This window comes from Onychostruthus taczanowskii, unplaced genomic scaffold, assembly GCF_017590055.1.
Source record: "Onychostruthus taczanowskii isolate IOZ18803 unplaced genomic scaffold, ASM1759005v1 scaffold8, whole genome shotgun sequence".
NCBI classification, from domain to species: Eukaryota; Metazoa; Chordata; class Aves; order Passeriformes; family Passeridae; genus Onychostruthus; species Onychostruthus taczanowskii.
In genome coordinates, this window is record NW_024505892.1 from 10076528 (window position 1) to 10089955 (window position 13428).

The window sequence follows — 13428 nt, forward strand, 5'->3', positions numbered from 1 at the left end:
CAGACAGGGTCTAGTTTCAACCACCGAGCAGCACAAGACATACAAGTCCACTTGAAGACAGTACAACTAAAGATCTTTGTGGATTTTCTGATCTGAAAGATCAGATCCAAGTTAAGATAGTATTTGACTCTCTAACCACACTTGTACTTTCTTAAAGGTTTTTAGCAAACACTTTTTAAAATGAAAGTACAACAGCAGGTGCTACTACAATCCAGTCACCTCCTTAGAAACAAGGGAAGCTGTTACCAACTATGTTCAATCACAATTCACTTCTTCCTCCTACGAGTTTCTATTTATCAGTTTCTCAGCCTTTATACCATTTATAGCAATAGCATCAGCACAAGATGAGAGAGAGTCTATCATAGAAAGGTTTTTGCTTAGAAGGGACCCCTCTGCAATAAGCAGGGACATCTCCAACTCTATCAGTTGCTCAGAGCCCTGTTCAGCTGGACCTTGAACATTTTCAGCATGGGGCATCTGCAACCTCTCTGGACAACTTGTTCCACTGCCTCACCACCATCATCACAAAGAAATTTATTCCTTATATCTAGTCTGAATCTACCCTCCTTTGGTTTAAAATTATTACCTTTTGTCCTGTAACAGGCCCTGCTAAGTCCTCATTTTTTCTTATAAGCCTCCCATAAGCACCAGGATGCTGAATAAGGTCTCCCTGGAGTCTTCTCTTCACCAAGCTAACCAACCTCAACTCTCTCACTCTGTCTTCATAGGAGAGGTGCTCCAGTCCTGTGAGCATTTTTGTGACCCTCCTCTGGACCTGCTCCAACAGGTGCATGTCCTTACAGTGCTGAGGACCCCAAAACTGGAAGCATTAGCCCAGGTGTGGTCTCACGAGAGGGAAAGGAGGGGCAGAATCAACTCCCTCGACCTGCTGGCCACATTGCTTTTGATACAGCTGGCTTTCTGGGCTGCACATTGCTGGCTCCATTAATAGTTAATCTACTTAATGAAGAACACACTGGTGCCCATGCACTGGCACTCTCTGCAGACAAACCAGCACAGATCCACTGCCTCAATGCTAATTCTCCACATCCCCCATCCCCTTTAGCACAGCTCACATGCTGCACGACGAGTAGGGGCAGTGCTTTGTCACTGCACACTGCTCTCCTCCCCAGCACTTGACAAGAAGGGGAAAGGTGGAGCACATTTCAAGCCATGCTGAGCACCAGCTCAGGCCACTGAAATGTTCCTGCTCAAGCCCATTTTGGTTAATATTAAACACCAACCGCTTTTAGACCTTACACGCTAATTCCAGCCTGGGGGTTTTTTGTTGGTTTTTTGGGGGTTTTTTTGCTTTGTTGGGGTTTTTTTGTCTTGTTTTTTAAAGAAGTAGATTTTAAGTCTGCCATGAGTTTGGTTTGAACTACAGAAAATGCTATAAAGTGTGAGCATGGATAAGTTTCCCCCTTTCCATTTCAGTTTATGTCTACACTAGGGAGAAAGCAAGTCAGATCTGTAATCATTGCAGATAGCAGCTTTGTACCTAGGCCAAATGTTGTTTCATTTTTAAAAATACACTTGTAGGAACTTTGCCAAGCCTGTTACCTCCTCACTTAAGGCAAGAAAAACTACACTGTACCCACATAATACAGCCTAGAGAACAGAAGGGGAGCAGAAGTCAAAAAACTGTGCAGAAAGATCATACATGTGGTTTGTGCCTTTTTTTATTTCCTGTATTATCAAAAGGCCATCTTCATGTTCTACAGCTTCCAGCACTGATGCTAGCCCAAGTGCCATGCAGCTGTCTTAAACCTAAGAGCCACATTCTGCTTTGAGAGCACGAGTGTTACTTATCACATGATTGTTTAGAAGATACTGTCAAGGTGTCCTCTTTTCTTCCTCAGATTAGCAGAAGGAAGCCAACACAACTTTCTAGGCAAGAGATGTATACAGTAACAATATGCACATGACTTAAAACCTCTCCAGTTATAAATGCACACAGCTATAAGCTCCTATTTAGCAGGGAACTTATGGCTGCACCATCTGAGGACTTTGTGCTCTGTAAGCACCAGCTTCTCTCTGTGCTAAAAACAGTGCATTGTGTTAAAGGCACTTCTGAGCTCATTCCAATTTTCTCAGTTAAAGTAATATTCAAGAAAAAACAAGTTCAGCCAGTAAATCTTGTTTACTACAGGCCAACACATATGCTCTCTTCCCCTGAACATGCTTACAATTAGTCTGGGAACTTGCTAAAAGTTTTAGTAAGCCTCTTCAGAGGCACATGCCTCGTCACACCCTTGCTCACAGCGCAAGGAATATCAGCCCCTCACATGATCAGCTTCCTTCCCACAGCTGCAACCACTTTTACTGTAGCATCAAACTCCCTCTACAATCATCACCCATGTTTCTTCATGCCTTCAGAGACATGTTGTTTCCACAAAGCAACACACTGCAAATCAGCTAGTACTGTTCACAAAAATTAGCACCAAATACTTCATATTACACAGTTGTGCTAAATCAGTACCAAAGGCACTGTTCCCAACATTTTCTGTTCATTGACTCCATCTGTTTAGCTACCTAGCAGGAAAAAGGCACTCATGGAAGATATCTAAGAAATTGTCCAGAATAAAGTGGCTTTTAAGAGGCAGCTATCATTTCATGTCCACTCATCCTACAGCAGCTGGACAAAGTGCACATTCCACGATCAGATTAACAGACACTTAAAGTAATATCTCCATTTTCTAGAAGCAGTCCAAGTACATGGCACATGAGTCACTAGGTATCATGGCAAGCTGAAAGTTAAATAACTACCATGTTATTTCCATCGTCACTGATGTTCATGAACTAAACATCTGCCTATCCTTGAAAACTTCTAGGATTAATCAATAAAAGTACAGAGGAGAGGCCTTTGGGGTATCCATGCAAACCCTGGTACATCTGACACACAGTTAAGGTTAGCCACAAGGCTTGTCTGGGATACAGGCTGATTACTGCCACAGAGCATATGGCCTAAACACCCCTCAAAGCTGGGAGCAACAGTCCTACAGCTGTCATCCCTTGCACAGATGATATCTAAAAAACAAAAGAACTGCTTGCACTGCATTGTTTTTTCTGAAAGAATGAAGAAGAGAACTGATTAAACCCATATTTGAAGAAAGCTTACTACTTAACAAAATTTATCCGTCGACAAACTGCCCTTCTTCCCCCAAATAAATGTCCTTCATCGGCCCACAGCTTTGGCATACAGGTTACCTCATGCCATCTGGACTGCTTGAAAACAAGTATGTGGTTTAGCTGGTTTAAGTAGCCAGGAGTCTACACCTCCCTAGACCTGGATCAGAGAGATTCCTCTTTTCTCACTAGGAGTGATTTATTTTTTTAAACTTTTTAACAAACAGGTTTGATCACCTATTAGCATGATCTAAACTCAGTGCGATGGTGATGAAGCTTCAAGGCATTTAGAGGCATGAGCAAGAACAAAACTTGGACAATTTGACCAATAGAAAAAACCAAAATTCAATGACAACGTTAACTGTTCACCTTGTTTTCGCACTTTATCGCAGGGTAGTTAAAAATATCTCACTTGAACAAGATTCATGGCTTAACCTTTGAAAGTCATTTCCAACTGCCCTGGCAAGACCACAGTATATCTGTTGCTAAATCCTCTTCCACTCAGAAGCACAGAGGCACCTAGGAACTCAAGGTTTCCACACAGAGGAATATTTGATACTGCTCAGTCACCACCCAGTTCTGTTTGCCCTTCCTCTCTCCACAAAAAGTGTGGAACAAAACCTACACAAGCCTCTAGTTCTCACACTTCCCTGTGGAGAACAGACTTCCTCAATCTCACTCCACCTGCCACATTCCAGTCTCACCCAAAGCAGCAAGTTAAAACAGACACTCAGATGCTGCTTTCTTTTCTAATCCACAGGCAACTGAAGCCTCAACAGCATATGAGCTGAGACCCCCATCAGCAGGAAACAAAAATGTGTTTCATTCCTAAAATGTACAACAAGAATAACAGCATCAAGTGCTCTAATATGCCATACTCCTCAAGAGAGAAGACGCTACACTACATGCAGTTGCAGTTTGAATACAAATGCAATCTAACCAGTCATCCCAGAGAACTCTGGAGCCTGAATATATCTTTATTCATGCACTCGGTGATTCTGTAAGCCTGGGTCCCAACATTACCAGCTTGTTTGAAAAGGACTCATGGAGCATTGACTGAAACCAAAGCATCTCTGCTTTGAGATAGAGAGGTGTGGGGAGAATGAAAGCTGACTAGCTGCTGTGCATTGGCATAACAGATGAGAAACACTTTCCTCCTCACCACATTCTGGCAGTTCAAGCTCAGGCAATTCAATGAAGAATCATAGCTTCTTTTAAGAGCTGTCTGGCAAGATTGGCAAGCACGTTAAATCAGATTTCAGATCTCCAGATACTATGAAGAAGTCTGAAGAGATATTGCTCTTCAGAACGCTATTATTTTATTCTTTTAGAAGTTACAGTCAACTATGAGAAAGCCTCTTGAATAATACTCATATATTATTGTCTCATTAGCCAAAATGCAAAAGCAACCTTGAAAGTGACAAACATCCATGAAAATAAATCACATTAACTCATAAAAAAAAATACTGTTCAGACCACAAGGTGCTTCTGACTGATGAAATCACGTGTACATGTATAGGAATACGTCAGTTTCATATTTAGATCAGCATGCACGAGTCTGCCTCTCCTCAGAATACCAAGGACATCTGTGAACTACTGAAGCTGACACCAGCTTTCACAAGTGTAACCACAACCAGAGAACTGCATGTAATTAGCTTCCTTTCTGTGTGGAACAACTTGAAGATGACACCCCAGACACCTAGCAATACTCCCAAGACTGCACTACAATGAGCAACCTGCCTCTGAACAAATATCTGACATTACATCAGGCTAGGCTGAATATACTTTAGAGCTGTAACTCAACCTCTATTCTGTGTTCAGTATTTACAAAGTTGTGCACAGTCCATACCCTGACAGAGGTAGATGCGCTTATTGTCCTGGAGGTAGCCTTGCATACTTACACACTAAATTACACTTAACTAGAGCATAAAATCCATTTCACTGTCCCGTAAAGTCATTATCTACAATAAGATCATGTTTTACCAAATCTCCCTAGTAAATCTGCAAAAAACCAAAGTTTTACACAGTTCCAAGAGGGGGCCAGGGGGAGTGGAGGGAAATCTTTGCTAACACATCAAACTTTGCAACAGTTATAAGACCATCCATTAACACGGTTCTGAACTCCCTACAAGACACTTACACACTTACCTACAGACAGATGGGTATTCGTCTTGATGTCATACGCACAGACTGCACTTGCCGTTCCACACTCTTCAACACCAGAACAGAAATTTATTTTATAAAGCACCTTTTTGTCTGCATCAATTGCTTCCCAAGTGTAACTGAAAAGACAAAAATGCCTATGAGTTGGTATTCAAATTGTCTGAATTGCATCCCATCTAGATAGCAGTCCCTGAAATAACCAAGTTAAAGGTAAGAGCACCACTAACTTAAATTTCTATTCATTTTCTGTATTTGTAAATGCCAGAAATAAATGCTATTTTGTTGGGACTAAGAGCAGAAGAGATTTAACCACTTGTGGAATGTAACAGCGAGTCCATTTTTCCTTGTCTTGAACACCCAATTATCCATTGTTCCCCACCAAATCTCTATGAAGGCCACCCTGACTAAGGATGATCACCTGTGAGATGTTATCCTTGACAGCCCGATAAATTTCTCAGATGACTTTGGCAGGCCGGACACTACTGCACCTTAGTGTTCTGCCCAACAACAGTGGAAGAAGTGCAAAATCTAAGTGGAATAGAGCAGCAGAGTCCCCCAGCTTCAGGGTCAAAATTAAGGTTGAGAGTCTTACAGTACTCAGACCAAAAGATGCTAACAGTGCTTATTAGGGCCCAGCTGCACCTTTAGGAATTACATATACATCAAAAGCTGGAAACCAAGCAGAGCTATCCTCAAGACACTCAGTGAAAGATCACACTACCTAGCTACAGGCCTATCAGAAAGCCAGCTGTCTAAAAACTGGAAAAGGAACATGAAGCTCAGGTTAAATATAACCAAGAATAAATCTGAGTAACAGTAGAAAAAAAATCAAATGCAGCACAGTTCAGAGGCAGAGCAAGGATTCCCTCCCCTCACAGCAGGCAGTATGACTGCAGTGAAATGTGGCCAGTTGCATGACACAGCACTGCTCAGTCTTGAGGCAGGCTCAGGTCATCTAGTCTAGAGCCAGGAGCTCTTTAGACAGCCTGGCTTACTATCAGGGTGCTCTGGCCAAGCTCTGTTAAAAAAGCACAACTCAATAAATGTTTGCTGTCACCTTGGCTCAGCTATCCCTCTTCTGGCACTGGCAGCAGCCTGCATCTTCTGGACACTTGATTTTTGCAACATAACAGATCCCCCAGCTGCCTTTCTATTCCAAGTGGAAACTTCAGTAGGATTAATACACACTCACCAACACATCAGAAAACTGAGGACAGCACAGTGACGTATTAGGCGTTCCTGTTATTTAAAACTCACACAAAATTTAGTGCACCTATCTCACCCACAGAAGCATTTGTCTTAATGTACAAATCTCAGTTAATAAGAAGCTTCACCCATCAGGTTTGCTTGCCTTAATCTCTGGTCATATGTCTTGCACCACTCAGCATTATCATACTCCAGATCCCCCCAGGAGGAGACACCATTCCTGTTCAGCTCTGAACTCCAGTCCTTGGATGAGAAAGGGGCAACAACAGTTCAGCTACTTTATTTTAAATCCTCTGAGAATTCCTTTCAAACCCAGTGCATCCCATATCTAATCAAAGAGCCAGCAGTAAGATATCACATACTTTTCCATTTTAATTACTAACTACAGGGCTATTGGATTCCCTGTACTACAGCAGCCATGTTCAATTCAGACTGCTGATGGCTGGAACAAGTTAGGGACAAATACGAGAGTGTTCTCTGTGAACCGAGAAAACAAATCAAGTCTTTATACATTAGCATAATATTATATTTGAGCATATATAATATATATTAGCATGACATTATATTTATAGCCTAATACCAGGGTCAAAAATAACTTGCCAGGTATTGAGTCATACCCAAAGCATCAATAAAAGTATGCATTCAAGGACTGTGTCTCAATCCTGGACAAATACTTGCCATTATTCTTTCCTCATAAGCTGGCAGACCTGACCTTTTACAATCATTGATTAGTTCTCTCAGCTAGTCTATTGCATTTCTGAAGTGGATAAAGGCAATATCAATGCAGGAGGATGATGAGAATTTAGCTATGGTAGAGAATAACCAAAGTTCAGCAATGGAATAAAGCTTCTCAACACACACACAAAAAAAGAAGTTAGAAAAACTTGACTATCTTCAAGAGCTCTGAAAACAGCAAGAGATTAAAACCAAAGCTGGTTTTACATCCAGGAGAAAATGCATTTCAATCCAAACCAAATTTCTTCACAATGAAGCTCCAGAAAGTTAGCATTTCTCAAATTGAGAACTGAAAATTTCTGAAGAGCTCCAGTAGTCTTTTTTTTTTTTTTTAACTGGTTTTGGAAGATGACAAAAAGTTAATATATAATACTAAGGCACAATGTTTTTGATCAAACTGGGGTGTTGTTCAGTGTGTTGTGGGTTTTTATAGAGACCTTGCAAGCTAAAATCTATTTGTGAATGGAACAAGAATTTAAGTCCTTCACACAACAGAATTACCACTCTGAGATTAAGGTTTTGGTTTTCCAGTTCAATGTTATGAAATAGAGGAAATCAGCATCTTCAAGTCAGTTCACCCACAGGCCAGAAGCAAAACAGAAACAAGATGTGCAGCTTACAGAACAGAAGCAAAGCAGCCACTGAAGCCAGACCTTCCCTCTGCCCTGTAACAGGCCCCTGGACAGGGAAGGTTGAGGAATCCTTCAAAACAAGTCTGCACCAAAGAAATATGAAATCTAATGTTCAATCATGTTCCAAACCACAACTTCAGGGGCGCATTGAAGTGAAAATCAGAGTAGTATTACTTTCATGGATGTTACAGAGACTTCTATTTTTTCTAATGTGTGGGAGGAGCAAGGTGGGATTTATTCATTGTGAGTAACAGCAGCCCAGATGTAGCCTAAGCAGCTGTTCTCAGAGAGATGCAAAGTACTTTCACAGTAAAAGCAGGAATTATTTCGCACACAAGACTCCAGGCATTAAAATCAGTACCTGGGAATAGTTTCAAGTTGCATATGCTCTACTTTCCAGTAAGATACAAGCTGACCTCTGTACTGCAATCCATAATGGAAACAACCTGTTGGCAACCACATTGCCCATCATGACCATGTGAGTCACATGAACTGGCTTCCTCCAGCCTGCTCAGCACTCGCCTCAACCAGTGGTGATGCCTGATGTAATCACCTCTGCCAGGGCCAGACGAAGTTATCTTCTTTGAAGGGCTTAAGCTATCCTGCTTCAATGCAGTTGAGCTAGTTTAGGGAGCTGTTATACCAGCACCTTTAAAAAGCAACAGCCACCATCGTGGGGTGGGGTGTGATGCATCCTCTGATCCAGGGGGCTCAGTAGAGATGCTACCTTGCAGATTAAACCATTCAAACAGCCATTTCTGGAGCAATTCAAGGTCAGGGCTCAAACATGCTGTCTGCCCTGAATAAAAGTGCCAAACAGTTATTTTTGCTGAAACCACAATGCTTGTTTTCTGATAAACCCAACTGCGAACTATCCCACAATTAAGGGATGAAACATACACCACCCACATCAATGCCCCCAGGGCAGGCTCTCCTGTCTCCTGCCAGCTTTGCTGGCCCGAGCACCTGACACAAGCTGGGCTCAGGGCCTGTCCTCTCTCAAATTTAACTCAGCAAAAACAACAGGTGCATGTGCATGTGTGTGGAGGGGGACTGAGCCTGGCCAGTTCCCCGTCTGGCTCACGGTGGTTTCTGGCCATACACCAACACCAGGAAGCACAGGAGGAGGCAGGGCCAGCTCAGACCACTGTCAAAAGCAGTTGTGCAAGCAAGGTCCAAAAGAGTTATTGGGTATAACCCTGCCTGCAGGTCAGCCTTTTCAGCTACCTAGCATTGTTCTTGAGACACTGAAGCAATCACATGAAAAAGAAAATTAATCTACTTTTCAAGCAAGCTGCAACATCAAATGAGAGCTCTGCTTTTTTTAACAAATCAAAGAAGCAATATGAAAAAAAATCACATGAGAAAGGGAAAAGCAAGTCCAGTTTACTTCGTGATGAGCAGCTGAGGTACGGAAGTCAAGCAAGGTGCAAAAGGCTAACTCCTGTCACAGCAAGTGCATCCCAACACCTGAGCCACTTTGAGGCCTGAGTGCTAGGGAACCACTTCAAATCAGCAGAGCACCAGAGATACTACTGCCACCAATCTCCAACAATAGTTCAAGCTTTTTGGCTCTCAGACTGTTACCCAAGGGATGACTGCTGGGAAGAACAGTGCACCCTGCTCCAAACGGCTGTAAAGCACAGTCGCAAAGAATCATGTGTTTCCTCTCAGGGGAATGCACTGAAATAGCTCATTTTGCTGAGGGGGTGTTACACAGACGACCTGGCAGAGAGACAAGGCAACCTACGACCACAGAGCTGGAAAGCACATCCACATGTGATTATGCAGCCACACGGTTTTGTGCCCAGATGCTTCTCAGCTATTAGAACACTGCAGAGATTAAACGAGTATCCAAAGCTCTTTACCAGCAGTTTCAACCAGCACAATCTCGGGCAGACAAGATCGGGAACAATTGCCATTTACAGATGGCCACTGTAAATTTGAAGCTTGCAGCTCACCTGCCACAGAAATCACTATTAGATGTGACCACCCTTTTCACACGAACGTGTACAGTAAAGAAATCTCTGTCAATGCAAGCTCTCCTTACAGAAAATGAGAGCTTGAACAGCACAAAGTACAGCCACCACTGTGCCTCAAGAGCTTTTTAATGCATCCCTACCCATGCATAATTCTGCTCTAGATCACCCGTCCCCTTTTCCAGCTACCACGCACACTGTGTATCTTCAGGCAAGTTTTCTTGCGTGTGCATCATGCATGACAGCCTCACAGCTACACTACAAGATCTTCTGCTTTTTGCATCCAGAAGACACTTGGTCTTTCATGCTGCACTCTAAACTACATCTCCTACACCATTTCAGAGAATGCTTAAGAAAAGGGGTGGTAACCTGAAGTTTAAGCATGCAAAAGCTACAGGAGGTGGCTCATGTGCTGAGAAATCACATTCAGACACTACAATGGCAGCTTCCCAGGCATGTGACACAACCATTCACGTTGGTATATAAATCCAGTAATACTTTATTTATGACATCTCCCACTTAAATATGTCAAAGCACTTAATAGAGCTGAATGAGTGCACCCAAAGGTCACCTCTGTACTCAGCATGTGCTTCTTCACCAAGGCCAAGCTTGGGGTTTCAAACAGCACAGATGAGCACAGTTGTGGTTTCACAACAAAGGCTGAAAAGACAGTTTTGAATGAGCAGAAGCGCAGGTACAGTCAGCTGTAGGAATTGTGTTAAAACTATGCATTTAACATAAAATAGAATTGACTTACAACCCCAAAATTTGGAGTCTGTGTAATAGCAATCCTGTGTTGTACAGCAGTTTGAGATTCCCTGACATCCACAAGTCAAAAAATCACTGAAGTTATGCACTAGCTCCCATCCTTGCAAGGGGACAAAAACATCATCAGTCATTAAATGACCTCTCATCCAGGATAGATCCTCAGGCAAAACAGCCCACAGAGGAGGCAGCTTGTATTTGCTGTTCGACCATCACATTCTGCATTTTTTTAAGAAAGAAAGGAAAATTACACAGCAACTTTTGTAGTGTTACGTAGAAGGTGAACCCAAATTGTCACGATTTCTTTTGAAGTAGATGGACTTAAATAACATGTCACAAAATTAATTCTGACTCCAGAATTTTTCCTGCATCATAACATGAAAGATATAAGGGAAAGAAGAAAATCTGGGAGAGACCGGGCTGGCCAGTAACTTCCTATATCCAACCAGTTCCCTGTACACTCTTTCACTCTTTCCCAGGTACTCATACTGCAGCAATCCTGGAGAAACCTCTACACAGAGGATAAAAAAAGAATTCCAACTGCAAGTCACATGACAGCCACAGTCAGCTGCCGGAGCACACAAGAACAAAGGAGAAAGCATAACAAAATCAGTGACTGAAGCCATGCCATTAGACAAAGTTTCAGAGAATGAAAGCTTTTCTTCTTTCCTGAGACCATCCAAGCAGAGCAGCAGTAAGGCTACACAAAACAAACAACAAAAACCTCCAATTCCAGTTTAAGTAGCCTCATGCCGCAGTTCTTGCGCAAAACAGTTTTGACACCTTTCCTCCTGCCTGCCAAACAGCTTTCCTACTCTTACTTAAAGGACAGCCAGTGCCTCTCCTAAGCCCCAGCAATTTCCTTCTTAGCCCACCTTCTGACACTCACACACCACATGCAACAGCTGCTGCAGTTTCACCAGCCCTATTACACAAAAATCCAGGACACTGTTTTCTTGACAACTGTAAAACAAATAAAAACCTTGTTTTAAGCCAGTACAAAAATAGGTTGGTCAGGGCCTTGTCCTGCATACCAACACTGCAGCTTTTGGCTGAGAAATCCACCAGTAGTGTGTTTGCATTGCCTGCATCATTCCTCACCTGGTGTAGTTTTCTGGCAACTGTACCCAAGAAGAAACCTCCCCACTGAGCTTCATGAGGACTTCCCACCTATCAGAGCTCAAGTTCTTTTTTTTTTTTTTTTACCCATTATGCATTACTGGACATAAGTTCTTCAAAGCAGTTTTTTCCCCACCATGGCACAACAGCAAATACATGCTTTTAAAGCAGTCCATCTTAAAAGGAAACCCTGCTGATTGTGCTATCTGCGTGCAAATTATTTCCACTTGCCAGTAACAAAATGAAACCAGCTGAAGTAATTTGCATCCAAAATGAGACTGCATGTCTCTCCACAGCACTCTCAAATATTCCTCTAGTCACAGACACACAACAAAGCCAAGAAGAAAAGGAAAAACAAACCAAAAAAACTAAACGAACAAAAAAAACCACCACCAACAAAAATCACTCATCAAAGTAGTAAATTCCCTCCAAAAGCTACACAATAGTGTCTCAATTCTGCAATTAGGTTGGTCATCTGACAAAACCAATCTGCCACCCTTATGGGTTATTCTTGAAAACCAACCCACTTTTTTCCCCCTTTTTTTCATCATTTAGGAATATCATATCCCTGATTCTGCCAGGTGGAGAGCCCATTCCCTCCAGCGATCCAACCTCTGCCCTTAATGCTACATTCACCCTGCTACACTGGTGCCTTTGCAGTGACACTGAGTGAAATAGGTTCTTGTATGTACCCTGCATATTCTGGCCGAATAATTAAGAAATTAAGACTGGCAACACATATGTGCCATATTAAATTCACGGCTAGAGCAGAAAAATGTCAAGACATGAATAAAGGTGACATCTCCACGTGCTAAGTTTCCCAAAACTTTCTCAACCCACCTGTAAGTAAGCGAGTGGCACATGGTGATATCCTTATCAAAAAGCCAACTCTCAAGTGACATCCCTTCCAAACCAACAACACTTCGTGGTTTTCAGACTACACCAACAACAGGCGCTTTGCACAGCGCAAGTCTACTCGTCCTCTCCCCCGCAGATTTCCTGTGTGCGCCGCGGAGATCCATGCAGAGAGGTCCCGCGGGGCAGCGGCCCCTCAGGCCCCCAGCCCTGCTGCGCCTTCGCCACGGACCAGCCTCGGCCTCACGCCCGGGGACACGGCCGCCGCTTCCCCCGAAGCTCCCCGGCCTGACCCTTCCCGGGACGGGCGACCAATAGCCCAGGGGCCGCAATAGCCCGGGGCCCGTGCCCGCGCTGCCGAGTCCCGGTGCTGCGCTCCCGCGGAGGGCAGGAGCGGCACGGGCACCAAGATACGCCCCCCCTCTTCCCGCACCCCCCGGTACAGCCCTATCTGCACCCGCCCCATCGCGCCCCAGCGGCCGCCCACCTGCACAGGTCCTGGTAGGGGTCGGGGAGCGCGGCGGCGGCCGCCCCGGCGGGCGGGAGCAGCGCCAGGAGGGCGCCGAGCAGCAGCGCAGCCATGAGCGCCATGGGCCGGGCTGCCCCGGGACGTCAGGCGGGCCGCCGGCGCGTCATGTGACCGCCGCGCGCCCCCGCTCCGGTCACGTGAGCGCCGCCATGTGCGGGCACGGCTCTCACGTGGTGCGCGCCGCGTTCCCACCGGCCCGTGCGGCGACACCGGGACACCGCGACACCCGGACACCGGCACCTCTGTCCCCGGGGCTGCTCTCCGGCCCGCTGAGGTGCGCGGGGGCTCGCCCTGTGGGGCGCACTGCCCCTGGGCT

The 13428-nt window shown here is 44.3% G+C and overlaps 1 protein-coding gene across 2 annotated transcripts in view; it reads right to left on the bottom strand.

The window, feature by feature from the left end:
• The window catches only part of IGF2R (insulin like growth factor 2 receptor), a 55825-nt gene extending 42598 nt beyond the window's left edge, over positions 1–13227 (bottom strand). Inside the window, exons 1-2 of one of the 2 annotated variants that reach the window (XM_041423643.1) lie at positions 13071–13227; positions 5278–5411 (exon numbers count right to left, since the gene is read on the bottom strand). In XM_041423643.1, coding sequence (XP_041279577.1) covers positions 5278–5411; positions 13071–13174 — 238 coding nt within the window. In that variant the 5' untranslated portion in view covers positions 13175–13227. Of the gene's footprint in view, positions 1–5277; positions 5412–12568; positions 12989–13070 lie in introns of those variants that run through there. The other variant, XM_041423644.1, reaches the window with a different exon arrangement.
• Between the last annotated feature and the right edge of the window lie 201 nt (positions 13228–13428).